The sequence below is a fragment of the Oncorhynchus mykiss genome, chromosome 30 (genome assembly GCF_057628025.1).
Source record: "Oncorhynchus mykiss isolate SJ-2025 chromosome 30, ASM5762802v1, whole genome shotgun sequence".
In the NCBI taxonomy this organism is placed as follows: Eukaryota; Metazoa; Chordata; class Actinopteri; order Salmoniformes; family Salmonidae; genus Oncorhynchus; species Oncorhynchus mykiss.
In genome coordinates, this window is record NC_143051.1 from 24,447,600 (window position 1) to 24,461,600 (window position 14,001).

Consider the following 14,001-nt stretch of genomic DNA (forward strand, 5'->3'; position numbering starts at 1 on the left):
TGTGACTGTGGCTAACCTCCAAACCACCCTCCCTGCCTTGACCTTTGGGCGCCCACCCTGTGACCTGTTGAGGTTAAAGGCAAATTGGAAACAGTGGATGTATAAAGAGCCAGAGCTCTCACTTTCCTGAGCGATGCAACAGGTGCGAGGTACTTCAAAGCTTTCATAAAGTGAAACAAGAAGCTAAGAGAGACATAAAGAGAGACGAGGGGGAAAGAGAGAGAGAGAGAGAGAGAGAGAGCGAGAGAGAACGTTCAAATAGAGAGAAGAATCGAGAGGCAAAGAGAGAAATGTGATACGATTCGTTTTAATCCTTTCTTAGAAATAAGAGCCTGACGACGTTGTTATGACTCTCCAGTCTACGGCAGGCACATTAAGGGGTCATTTGAACCACACGTCAGCTCTGGGGATGTTGGAACACACACACACTCTGGAGTTGTTAGAACATGTCAAGATGTCTGATTTTGTTGCAAGTTATACTTTGGAACCTTAGCAGTAAAGGAGACCTGCATTAGACAGGCTACTAATCTCTGAGATAGAGACAACCCAGCAAACAGAGGACATTCCCAGAACATTAGCTAAGATTCACATTAAGTTTTTTTAACCTAATGAAACATTTGGGAAACCTTTAAAGAACAGAAAAATTTGTTCTGATAACATTCTTGCAACATCAGGCAAATGTTTTATACAATCATTGTTTAATCATCAGCACGACTGGACAGTTTTTGTGTTATGAGAACATTTGCCGCAACCTGACAAATGTTCTGAGAACTTTCACAGAAACAAATTTGGTTTGCTGGGAAGTTCCTCAAAAGAAGTCTGGAAACCCCTTCAGTCTAATGGTTCAGTGGTTCTACAGCAAAAATAGAAAAATGCATTTCCTGCTAATTGTTTCATTTTTAGCAGTAATATAAAAGTGAGTCACCATCCATCAATTCAGAATGACATCTGACAAATGTAAGAGTGAAATAAAATAAAAGCACTTTTCCTTTTTCCAATGTAGTCCGTTGCTTCTCTCAATGGGAATTTCTTCCTCTGGAGGGTAAGTGAACTGCATCCAAGATGTCCAACCATTGTTTTCAATGTAATCTACTCACATTCGCATTCGCCGATTCATGGACGTCTATATCTGGGTTGCATACGATTTACACGGCCCAACTTCACATACGCATTAGCGCGAGCAACCAAAAACATGGCAAACCTTGGATGAATATAAAATGCTAATATCGTCAGCTGTGAGTGATGGGGGGGCACAAAGATGATGACTAAAGTGTCTTATTAGACCTTTTAAAATTTGACTTATCAATGGAAATTGTCTTTCTGGGCCAGATGACAGTTAAACTGCAGTACCGAAGCATGAAAGCATGAAAGCAGTCGAAACCGTGCTTCCAGATCAGAACCCTGGCCCCTTAGGTGGCATAGCCTGGTCCCAGATGAGTTTGTGGTGTATAGCCAAATCCTATGGTCATTGTCATTGCCAAACAGAGAGAATGGCCTGACAGATCTGGGACCAGCGGGCAGTGGTGTGGTGTGGTGTTCCAGCACCAGCATCGTTTCAAAGTTGTTACCCTCCTTTTTATCCCCCCAGCCATCCCCCCTCCAACCTCTTAGTTGTCCTGTCACATACCTGCAAAATCAGCTTGGTGTGAAAGCTGTGACCATGGTCTTTTATGTCCCTATCTGAATCACATTAAGCCTTAAAGAGAAGAACAGGGACAGGACCTAATTAACGTATCATGCTGTTATCTCAAGCATGGTCTGTCTGTCTGCTCATTGTTTACAACAAAGGGAGAACTTGGCATTGGACATTGTTGTTCAGCTACAAGGATGTAACTGCAGAGAAAACATGAGACTGTTGATACATGTGTATGGGAGCACACACGTGTACACACACACACACACACAATACACACACTTAAGCATGCAGGCACACACAAAAACACGTGCATGTGCACACACACGTGAACCCACCCACCCACACACACACTTTGTTAACTATTATGCCTGCCCATGTCATACATAATCCATGCAATACAAATCAGTATTACCTACTTCACTAGAAGAATAAGATGGCAAAGGGATGAGAGTCAACTAACCTCAGAAATATCTGAACAAGTCATTTTACCATCAATTTTGTGCTTTACTTGACAATGGCTAGCGCTTAGACCCATTAAGTGAACGTGTGAATCGTTTCAATGTTGGTATTCAAGTCCCGAAAGGCCTTGGGATTACAGCTTCCAATGCCATATGGACTACAGACAAAGAGAAACCATTCATACTGTATTGTCGTGTAGTGTTATACCCGTATCACTATCACTCCTGTCAAAGGATTCAATACATAAAATATTATCACGTTTTTCAAAGATTATCCTTATATTGTAACTTTGAGTTAATCGTTTTTTTTATTGCATTCACCAATAACCTTGAATTTTATAAGCCTATACATAATAGTACCTATGGTAACTAATATACGGTACATTACTGTCCTGATTTCCATTCTTTAATGGAAAACAAACAAACACAACGAACAATGTCCATCATATAAAACTAAGTTATGAATTTAGAAAATATTTGTTTTAGTGCATGCATCAAACTTCATAATATCATCACACACACACACAAACACCTTCTCATTGTATCCTTCGTACAACCATTTGTTTTCCTGCTCATTCTAAAAAAAGAGGGCTTATGTGTGTGTATGTGAGTGTGTGTGCTTGTGCATGCCTGTGTGTGTTAACAGAGCGCAGCTCATAGTGAATAGATCTAATTGACACCCTTGGGGCTACCATTGCACTGAATAAATGAATTAATAAAAAACTAAGTTTCAATGACCTCTCTGGGAAGCTCTTTAAATTAAAGTCCAATTTAAACTGGTCCTTATTTAAACATGAAAGGGGGAAGAGCGTTGCAAGACGAGTGCAATGCCACAAGGCTAATGTGAATGTAGTCTATGCATATGAAATAGTGGGGGGAAAGAAAGATTGCCCAATCGGTTCAACCTTGTTTTGCTACATTGCCTTGGTGATGAATACAAGCAAATCTGTTATCAGAATCATTTTCAACACACACACACATACATACACACGTGCACACACACACACCCTATGTGCATGAATGGAAAAACGGTTTTCTAATTGCATTGAAATGCTAATCAAAGGCACCTTGTGTGTGGTGATTAATGAACATGATGAGTTACTTATACTTTAATGTTCAAGATGATTTAATTACGCAGAGCACACACACACATGCACACACACACATACACAAGCACACACACACACAATGAACACACAGTGGTGTACTGAAATGACGAGAAATTATGACCTTTTCTATTAGTGATCACACCACAGTGACAAGATAATAGTCTTATCAATCATGAACGGAACACTGCACTAGCTACTACACCTGGAGACTATTATAAATCTATGGAATACAGTTATTGCATTCCCTCTATTCTCTCATGGAAGGCATTCACACAAAGGCAAACACATGCCTTTCTTATACATAGGATACACACAGTATGCACACATAGCAGCTCAGCTAAACCATCAATTAAGATGACCAAATTTAGGTAGAAACTATAGGATTTACGTGGGATTAAATCTGCTTTGCCAGATAAACTAATTTGCTATAATTTATGGGGCATACAAATGCAAAATATAAACAAATCTAATTAAACAAATAAACAGAGGCTATTCATGTAAAACCAATGTAGCCTACTGTAGGAGTGCAGTGAAATGGGGTGAGTAGGGGGTGAATAGTAGCCACCTTCTCCACTTTCGCTGTTACTGATAAGGGCCACTTCACTGTGATTTGTGCCTGTAGAGCAAACACGTCCTGGGAAGTGTAGTGACGTGACCGACAGTACAGCAGTGCTTAACATTATCTGCTCTCCAGTCAAACAAACACCTTCTCAAGAAGCGGAGTGGAGGGGCCTCAGGCAAACACACACAGATAAGGCAAGTATTCCATAAGCTAAGGTTATTATCGGACTGCAAACCACTGACTTCTTCTCATCAGTGTGTGATAGGACAGACAGACTAGCCTACTTCTCTGAGTGAGTGAGTGAGTAAAAAAAAAACATGTTAAGCAATGTTCTGCGTATGGAGTGTGTAAAGAGAGTGAGTGAATGTGTGCCATCATTCTTGTCAGAAAAAAAGGGGCTGTCTCATAGACAGCATTCGGAAAGTATTCAGACCCCTTTACTTTTTCCACTTTTTTTTTTTTTTTTTTACATTACAACCTTATTCTAAAATGGATTAAACTGTTTTTTCCCCCCTCATCAATCTACACACAATTCCCCATAATGACGAAGCAAAAACAGATTTTTAGAAATGTTTGCATATTTATATCAAATTAAAACCTTAAATGTCACATTTACATAAGTATTCAGACCCTTTACTCAGCACTTTGTTGAAGCACTTTTGCAGCGATTACAGCCTCAAGACTTCTTGGGTATGACGCTACAAGCTTGGCACACCTGTATTTGGGGAGTTTCTCCCATTCTTCTCTGCAGATCCTCTCCAGGTCTTTCAGGTTGGATGAAGAGCGTCGCTGCACAGCTATTTTCAGGTCTCTCCAGAGATGTTAGATCGGGTTCATGTCCGGGCTCTGGCTGGACCACTCAAGGACATTCAGAGACTTGTCCTGATGCCACTCCTGTGTTGTCTTGGCTGTGTGCTTAGGGTCATTGTCCTGTTGGAAGGTGACCCTTCGCCCAAGTCTGAGGTCCTGAGAGCTCTGGAGCAAATTTTCATTAAGGATCTCTCTGTACTTGAAGCAGAATTTCATCCAAACTTACCCTAGTAAAACTGACTATCCTACCGATCCTCGACTTCGGCGATGTCATCTACAAAATAGCTTCCAATACTCTACTCAGCAAACTGGATGCAGTTTATCTCAGTGCCATCCGTTTTGTTACTAAAACACCTTATACCACCCACCACTGCGACCTGTATGCTCTAGTCGGCTGGCCCTCGCTACATATTCGTCGCCAGACCCACTGGCTCCAGGACATCTACAAGTCCATGCTAGGTAAAGCTCCGCCTTATCTCAGTTCACTGGTCACGATGGAAACACCCACCCGTAGCACACGCTCCAGCAGGTGTATCTCACTGATCATCCCTAAAGCCAACACCTCATTTGGCCGCCTTTCCTTCCAGTTCTCTGCTGCCTGTGACTGGAACGAATTGCAAAAATCGCTGAAGTTGGAGACTTTTATCTCCCTCGCCAACTTTAAACATCTGCTGTCTGAGCAGCTAACCGATCGCTGCAGCTGTACATAGTCCATCGGTAAATAGCCCACCCAATTTACCTACCTCATCCCCATACTGTTTTTATTTATTTACTTTTCTGCTCTTTTGCACACCAGTATCTCTATCTGCACATGACCATCTGATAATTTATCACGCCAGTGTTAATCTGCAAAATTGTAATTATTCGCCTACCTCCTCATGCCTTTTGCACACAATGTATATAGACCCTATTTTCTACTGTGTTATTGACTTGTTTATTGTTTACTCCATGTGTAACTCTGTGTTGTTGTCTGTTCACACTGCTATGCTTTATCTTGGCCAGGTCGCAGTTGCAAATGAGAACTTGTTCTCAACTAGCCTACCTGGTTAAATAAAGGTGAAATAAATAAATAAAATAAATAAATAAATAAAGACCAGAGAATCTTGTTTCTCATGGTCTGAGAGTCTTTTAGGTGCCTTTTGGCAATCTCAAAGCGGGCTGTCATGTGCCTTTTACTGAGGAGTGGCTTCCGTCTGGCCACTCTACCATGAAGGCCTGATTGGTGGAGTGCTGCAGAGATGGTTGTCCTTCTGGAAGTTTCTCCCATCTCCATAGTGAACCTCTGGAGCACTGTCAGAGTGACCATTGGGTTCTTGGTCACCTCCCTGACCAAGGCCTTTCTCCCCCGATTGCTCAGTTTGGCTGGGCGGCCAGCTCTAGGAAGAGTCTTGGTGGTTCCAATCTTCTTCCATTTAAGAAAAATGGAGGATACTGTGTTATTGGGGACCTTCAATGCTGCAGACAATTTTTGCTACCCTTCCGCAGATCTGTGCCTCAACACAATCCAGTCTCGGAGTTCAACGGACAATTCATTCAACCTTAGGGATTGGTTTTTGCTCTGACATGCACTGTCAACTGTGAGACCTTATATAGACAGGTGTGTGCCTTTCCAAATCATGCCCAATCAATTGAATTTAACACATATCTAAAAACCTGTTTTCACTTTGTCATTTTGGGGTATTATGTGTGGATTGAAGAAGAGAAAAAAAGTATTTTAATCCATGTTAGAATAAGGCTGCAACGTAACCAAATGTGGAAAAAGTCAAGGGGTCTAAATACATTCCCAATGCACTGTAAAACAGGTCTGTCTATAGCCATGGAGCAAGCCGTTCAAAATGAACCTTGTTGAAAAGTTGGAGAGAGAATACAACCCATATTTATGTTTATTTATTTTCCCTTTTGTACTTTAACTATTTTAACATCGTTACAAACACTGTACAAAGCCATAATATGACATTTGAAATGTCTCTATTCCTTTGAAACATTAGTGATTGTAATGTTTACTGTTCATTTTTTATTTCACTTTATCTACTATCTATTTCACTTGCTTTGGCAATGTAAACATGTAATGTAAACATATGTTTCCCATGCCAAAAAATCTCTGAATTAAATTGAGAGAGTGAGAGTGTGAGAGAGAGAGACTTGCGAGCATCTCTATGCTCTACGTCCTGGGGTTATAGCCGCCCCCTGTCATCTCTCTTTTTCTGGGAGGGAGGGAAGTGTCAAGGCACAGCCTGCCCGTGTTTACTCTGTGCATTCCTCCGCCCAGTGTAGGAACCAGGAGATCACATACTGCTTACGTCCCAAATGGCACCCTATTCCCTATAGTGTGCAGTACTTTTAACCAGAGCCCTATAGGGCTCTGGTTTTAAAGTATTGCACAATGTAGGGAATAGTGTGCTATTTGAGATGCAGCTACTGAACATACATCAGCCTGCTGTAGAGAGCTGTTTCCACCTCCAGAATTTACGACCCAAGTGTGTACAGATGAAATATGACATGGCTAGGACTAGGAGTAACGCTTCAAACACAGGGCCATGTCACAGTGACAGGACAAAAAAAGTGTGAGTTGTTACAAATGAAGTCAATGGCTGCTCTACAAGTCATTTGAGATATATGAACGATTTATGTTTTAAAGAATTATGGACAATAAAGTATATATTCTATTCTGTTCTATTTTTGCTTGTGTTTAATTCTCGAATACGTTATCTAACTAGTTACTTAACACTCAGACAGGTATGCCTTACAACACTGTTTATGGCACATTAGGGTGATTTAAGGGGCAATGATGGGGGTCACAAGTGTGTGTGTGTGTGTGTGCTGGGCATATTCAATGTGTGGTCATTAAACGCATCAAAAGAGAGGAAATGAGAAGACAGGAAACACTGTGAGGAGGGGTGCATGGACACAATATAAAGAGATGATCAAAGAGATTGAGTGGACAAGCCACGCACATCATGGCTATTATAATTTAATTATGTCATTATTATGATAGGGTACTGTTATGAAGCTACTAGGCTGTAGACACGTGAAATGAAAGGGAAAAAAAGTGAACCTACAATGTGCGCTCCGGCGGTGTTGCCAGTCTCTCTGAGCGAGCCCGCCGAAGCACGCTTTCAGTGCCTTCTCTTGTAGCATGCACGAAGAGGGACTCGAAGTGTAGAAATCCAACATTTGTCCTGGGCTCACCGCTAGCAAATCCATACAATCAAACATGATTTCCCTTAGTCGCAAAAGTCTGCCTGTTATTGTATCCCTTTAAATATAATTTAGGTGTGGATAATAATCGCGAACATAAGTGCACACAACTCCATCAAAGTCTGCCCCTTTATGGCACGTAAAATATTGGTCTTCTTCCCAGACTATGTCATGAATTATGACAGACAACACCGCTAAAAGCTTGTAATTGACCCAAATGATGATTTGCCATTTTCCTCTGGTGTCCGGTTGTTGAGACGAAAAGGTGTCAGACAGTCAGTCACCTCCGTAACGTTCCAACGTGTGTCAGTCAGCCAGTCAGTCACCTCCGTAACGTTCCAACGTGTGTCAGCCAGTCAGTCACCTCCGTAACGTTCCAACGTGTGTCAGCCAGTCAGTCACCTCCGTAACATTCCATCGTGTGTCAGCCAGTCAGTCACCTCCGTAACGTTCCAACGTGCACATCTCGGTCCAGTGCGCTTAACAAGCTCCTCGCTCGAGCCCACCGTACTGAAAATATGTTCTTATAAATATTACAGATCGCGTTTTAAAACCATTTCTCCCCGTTCGGATGACGAATGGGTTATCCTGCCTCCATGCAGCTCATTTCATACTAGTTTGCTCACAGAGAATGAAAGATTGAATTGCCTAATATATGCGAGTGAACTTTCTATGAACCCATCCGAGACTGCTAACCTTCAAATGACCCAGGATTCTCACACACCGTGCAGCGCGAGCCTCACAACCAGCAGCAGCAGCGCGAGCCAGGCTGAAAGAAGAAACGCAGGCAGCTCTAGCTCACCGCGCATAATATTATTTTCCCTCGAATGAACACGATACACGATATTTTCGTGCGATAAAAAAACATTTCTAAATTCATGAATCAAAGTAGCTCACTTAGATTTGTTCACGATCTAACCAACCGTGGTAGGGTATTACTGTGTATCACAGCAAAATAATAGGCTACAATATTGTTTCAAAGATTATGTAACAAAACTAAGCAATCTGATAAAGACAAATATATAAAGAAAAAGGAGTAAATCTTAACATTTCAATACTTTTTCAATTTCAGAGTTTTACAAACACATGTTACATTGTAACTCTGTCAAGTCTCATGCACTTGTTTTGTCAGTAGCCTAGGCTACTTCTGACAGCTAGGTGTGCATTATCCTGCTATAGGCTACTGTTGAGCTGCACTTCCTTGAATGTTGAGGGAGGAAGTCTAGCATGTTATTGAGCCCGTTATACAGTGATAACCTAGTGGGTGGGTGATCCGCTGTGGTAAAATAATAACGTTATACTATTCTATTATATTCAGTTATGTTATGTAGAATACTATCAGTATGTGATCTTGCAGACATTTATTCATCTTTGACCTAACTTTATTAAACAAGCACCATTCGTCAGGGTAGCCGGTTCTCTGGACAGCTGAACGAGTAGAGCAGGGACTGTGCATAAAGTAGAGAATCAGAGGCTTTGGGCCTTCAGCTGTCAGGAAGAGGGGTTCAGAGAAGTCGGTCACTCCAAAATAATAATTAGCTCATTAGGCATTCCTTCAACTTGGTTAATTGGTTACACCCTAACTTAAAATCTCCAGACCTAAAATTTGCCTGATCATTATAATAAAGTCACACAAAAAAGTAAGTATTTCTATTTTACATGTAATTTCAATTACAATATCAGCTGAATTACAACCAGGTTTGGGGTCAATTCATTTTTAAATTGAAACTGAAATGAATTAAATTAATAAATTGACAAATCCTCAGTGACAAATGGGTGAACTTTATTTCACGTGCTTGACTTGACTAAAATGAAAACTGAAGTGACCCCCAACCCTTCCACAAACCCCAAGGGGAGTTCAGCACTGATTACATGTTATGTATGTTTATAACCCAGATAAGAAACAGTGAAAGTCAACAGCCTGGTTCTGATAATGTGTGCTTATTAACAACAACATCCTAGCTATTGCCTGGGGTGGCCGGTAGCCTAGTGGTTAGAGCGCTGTCCAGCAAATCCCAGAGCTGACAAGGTAAAAATATGTAGTACTGCCCCTGACCAAGGCAGTTAAGCCACTGTGCTCCGGTAGGCCATCATTGTGAATAAGAATTTGTTCTTAACTGACTTGCCAGGTTAAGAAAAATTATATAGTCTCACTGAAAGTACTTGCCAAAGTACACTGAAGACTTCAACAGCAAACACTGAGGAAGACTTGACAAGTTGGGGCGGCAGGGTAGCCTAGTGGTTAGAGCGTTGGACTAGTAACTGGAAAGTTGTGAGTTCAAACCCCCGAGCTGACAAGGTACAAATCTGTCGTTCTGCTCCTGAACAGGCAGTTAACCCACTGTTCCCAGGCCGTCATTGAAAATAAGAATTTGTTCTTAACTGACTTGCCTGGTTAAATAAAGGTAAAATAAAAAAAAATAAAAAAGTTCTTGTCATAACCTGTGATTATGTTGCATGGATGGGATGAACATGTTTTCGAGAGAGAGATAGTTTCAGGGAGGCTCAGCGGGTGCTCATCTCTTTTACAGAGGAGGAAAGACTGATCCCCTCGATGCTGATGAATAATGTAGCAGAGCCGAGAGAGTGGAGAGAGCAGAGAGCTGAAAAGGAACCCCTGTCCCCACCACATACAGCCTACACCACCTGCCTCCTGACGGCTCGCCCCACTGTAACTGTATCCCCTCACACACAGACACACACCCCTCCACTACCCCATTAGGAACCCCTGAGCCTCCCCCTGTTACACAACCTGCACCCCCCCACCCTGATTGCCACACTGTAACAGTAACCTACTTGCACCCCCCCACCCACCCCCCACCACCTGCCCCCCACGGCTGGCTCGCACCACTGTAACAATAACCCACATGCACTCCCACCCCCTCCCTTACCCCACCCCCATGTACCGCATAAGCCAGACCTATCCAGGTAATTTATCCACATGGTTTATATTCACCTGTAATTAGAAGGTGACAATGAACCTGTCTTTCAAGATAAGATACTTTCTGACATCAAGTTCTCCTCCAGGTCCTGCAGCTCCCTGGGAGGCCGCTACCAAAAACCGAGCAGGCTATGACCATGGTAAAGTCCTACAGCACATCATTTAACATGGCTGGACAAAGCGACAAAGCTGGAAGTTTAGGCTACACATATGGAACATGCAGGACAGATAGCAGGTACTAGCCATAGGTGCTATTTAGTTTGAGCTCACTCAGGAAAGAGACTTTCAATCATTGCTTAAAGTGCGTGCAAGAGACAGAGAGAGAGCAAGAGAGAGAGAGAGAGAGAGAGAGAGAGAGAGAGAGAGAGAGAGAGAGAGAGAGAGAGAGAGAGAGAGAGCAAGAGACAGATAGACCAAGTGAGAGAGAGAGCAAGAGAGAGAGCGAAAGAGACAGAGAGAGAGAAAGCAGGAGACAGAGAGAGAGAGTAAGAGAGAGAGACAGAGAGTAAGAGAGAGCGAGAAAGAGAGAGACAGAGAGAGAGAGCAAGAGACAGAGAGAGACAGAGCAAGAGAGAGAGATAGAGAGAAAGCAAGAGACAGAGAGAGTGTAAGAGAGAGAGAGAGAGAGAGAGCAAGAGACAGAGTAAGAGAGTAAGAGAGTGAGAAAGAGACAGAGAGAGAGAAAGCAGGAGACAGAGAGAGAGAGTAAGAGAGAGAGACAGAGAGTAAGAGAGAGCGAGAAAGAGAGAGACAGAGAGAGAGAGCAAGAGACAGAGAGAGACAGAGCAAGAGAGAGAGATAGAGAGAAAGCAAGAGACAGAGAGTGTAAGAGAGAGAGAGAGAGAGAGAGAGAGAGAGAGAGAGAGAGAGAGAGAGAGAGCAAGAGACAGATAGACCAAGTGAGAGAGAGAGCAAGAGAGAGAGCGAAAGAGACAGAGAGAGAGAAAGCAGGAGACAGAGAGAGAGAGTAAGAGAGAGAGACAGAGTAAGAGAGAGCGAGAAAGAGAGAGACAGAGAGCAAGAGACAGAGAGAGACAGAGCAAGAGAGAGAGATAGAGAGAAAGCAAGAGACAGAGAGAGTGTAAGAGAGAGAGAGAGAGAGAGAGCAAGAGACAGAGTAAGAGAGTAAGAGAGTGAGAAAGAGACAGAGAGAGCGCAAGAGAGAGAGAAAGAGAGAGAGAGAGAGAGCAAGAGAGAGAGCGAGAGAGAACGAGAGAGAGAGAAAGAGAGAGAGCAAGAGAGAGAGCAAGAGAGAGAACAAGAGAGCGAGACAAAGAGCAAGAGAAAGAGAGAGCAAGAGACAGAGAGAGCAAGAGACAGAGAGAGAGCAAGAGACAGAGAGAGAGCAAGGGACAGAGCGAGAGCAAGAGAGAGAGAGAGAGAGAGGGAGGATAGCATTACCACTGCATGTTCGTTCCACAACTTCAGGTATCTTTTACATTATTTCCCATTTATTTTTCATGAGGAAACTTTTGATAGCATATTAATGGAGAGGATGGAGGATTTTAGCACTGGCAGTAATTCCTGCTTGGGTCGCTCAGCGTTCAGATAGCTATATTTAGTTACACTTGCACGCTGCTTATTTAATTGAAGCCGCATGACTAAAGAGGAATATGATGAAGGGTAGATATATTTTCCACTGGAAACGCACACATTTGGGATTCTCTGGTTAGGAAGTAATGTGATATGCAGAAAATGAAGAGATTCAAATCTTTCGTTTTTTCTGTTCTTGTGCCTGAGCTTTAAAGGATTCCGTTATCACTTTGTACGATAGATACCTTTTTGTCACTTATTTTATTGAGAAAATAATGACTGTGTATATACTATATTTGACAAGGTGGTAACAGTATTAAGATGAACATGACTGTTATGTCCATGTCACGTCTACTCCTGCTCCTCCCCTCCGGTGTGCCACGTCGGCGGAATACTAACCACCGGTCCTGGGAATCAACATTGTGCACACCTGGTGCTCATCATTACGCTCACCTGGTGCTCATCATTACGCTCACCTGGCGCTCATCATTATGCTCACCTGGCACTCATCATTACGCTCACCTGGTGCTCATCATTACGCTCACGTGGTGCTCATCATTACGCTCAACTGGTGCTCATCATTACGCTCACCTGGTGCTCATCATTACGCTCACCTGGTACTCATCATTATGCTCACCTGGTGCTCATCATTACGCTCACCTGGTGCTCATCATTACGCTCAACTGGTGCTCATCATTACGCTCACCTGGTGTTCATCATTACGCTCACCTGGTACTCATCATTACACTCAACTGGTGCTCATCATTACGCTCACCTGGTACTCATCATTACACTCACCTGGTACTCATCATTACACTCAACTGGTGCTCATCATTACGCTCACCTGGTGCTCATCATTACACTCACCTGGTACTCATCATTACGCTCACCTGGCACTCATCATTACGCTCACCTGGCACTCATCATTACGCCCTGCTGGCACTCATCATTACGCTCACCTGGCACTCATCATTACGCTCACCTGGCGCTCATCATTACGCTCACCTGGCACTCATCATTACGCTCACCTGGCGCTCATCATTACGCTCACCTGGCACTCATCATTATGATTCACACCTGGACCTCATTACCTCCACTTTATAGGTCCCTTCCTTTTGTTCATTCCTCAGTTGGTACCTGTGTTCATGTTACCTTGCTTCTGTTATGCTATCATGTTTGTTGTTTTCATTAAACATTTTACCTGCACCTGCTTCTTTACTCACGGCGTCATCATTACAGAATAACACCTTATCTAAGGGAAGCATCGGGGAGTGTTTCTTTCTTTGTTTTTTTGTTGTGTTGGAAGGTATGTTGGTTCCGGGTATCAGTACTGGAGCTACCAGGGAGGCCTCAGCCAGCTTGTCGGGCTCTCACGTCTCAGCCGGTTCATCGGGGTCTCACGCCTCAGCCAGTCCGTCAGGTTTCTGCGCCTCAGTGGAGGCGACTGGTCCACTCCTGATCCCCGGGATCGTCCCTTTGGTCGGCGTCCTGCGGCTGGAGCTGCGCGCCGGGGAGGGGGCACTGTCACTTATGCTCTCTCTCCGGTGCTCTAGGTCGCCATGCTCAGCCGGATCGACAGGTTCCCGCGCCTCAGCAGAGGTGACCAGTCCGCTCCTGAGCCGCGCACTGCTTGCGCCCTCTCTGGCCTCTAGGTCACCAGGCTGCTGATTATTGTGCACACCTGTCACCATCGTCACGCGCCTCATTACACTCACCTGGACTCCATCACCTCCTTGATTACCTTCCCTATATTT

The 14,001-nt window shown here is 43.3% G+C and overlaps 1 protein-coding gene and 1 long non-coding RNA gene across 3 annotated transcripts in view; one reads left to right on the forward strand and one right to left on the reverse strand.

Moving 5' to 3' along the window:
- Positions 1 to 8,498, reverse strand: part of LOC110488154 (retinoic acid receptor alpha-A) — a 146,551-nt gene extending 138,053 nt beyond the window's left edge. Inside the window, exon 1 of the mRNA XM_036971308.2 lies at positions 7,635 to 8,498. Coding sequence (XP_036827203.1) covers positions 7,635 to 7,791 — 157 coding nt within the window. The 5' untranslated portion in view covers positions 7,792 to 8,498. The remainder of the gene's footprint in view (positions 1 to 7,634) is intronic.
- LOC149970239 (uncharacterized) overlaps positions 1 to 13,657 on the forward strand; it is a 33,358-nt gene extending 19,701 nt beyond the window's left edge. The window contains exon 3 of one of the 2 annotated variants that reach the window (XR_016493571.1): positions 13,554 to 13,657. This is a non-coding gene — a long non-coding RNA (uncharacterized LOC149970239). Of the gene's footprint in view, positions 1 to 10,304; positions 10,441 to 13,553 lie in introns of those variants that run through there. The other variant, XR_016493572.1, reaches the window with a different exon arrangement.
- Positions 13,658 to 14,001: the final 344 nt, after the last annotated feature.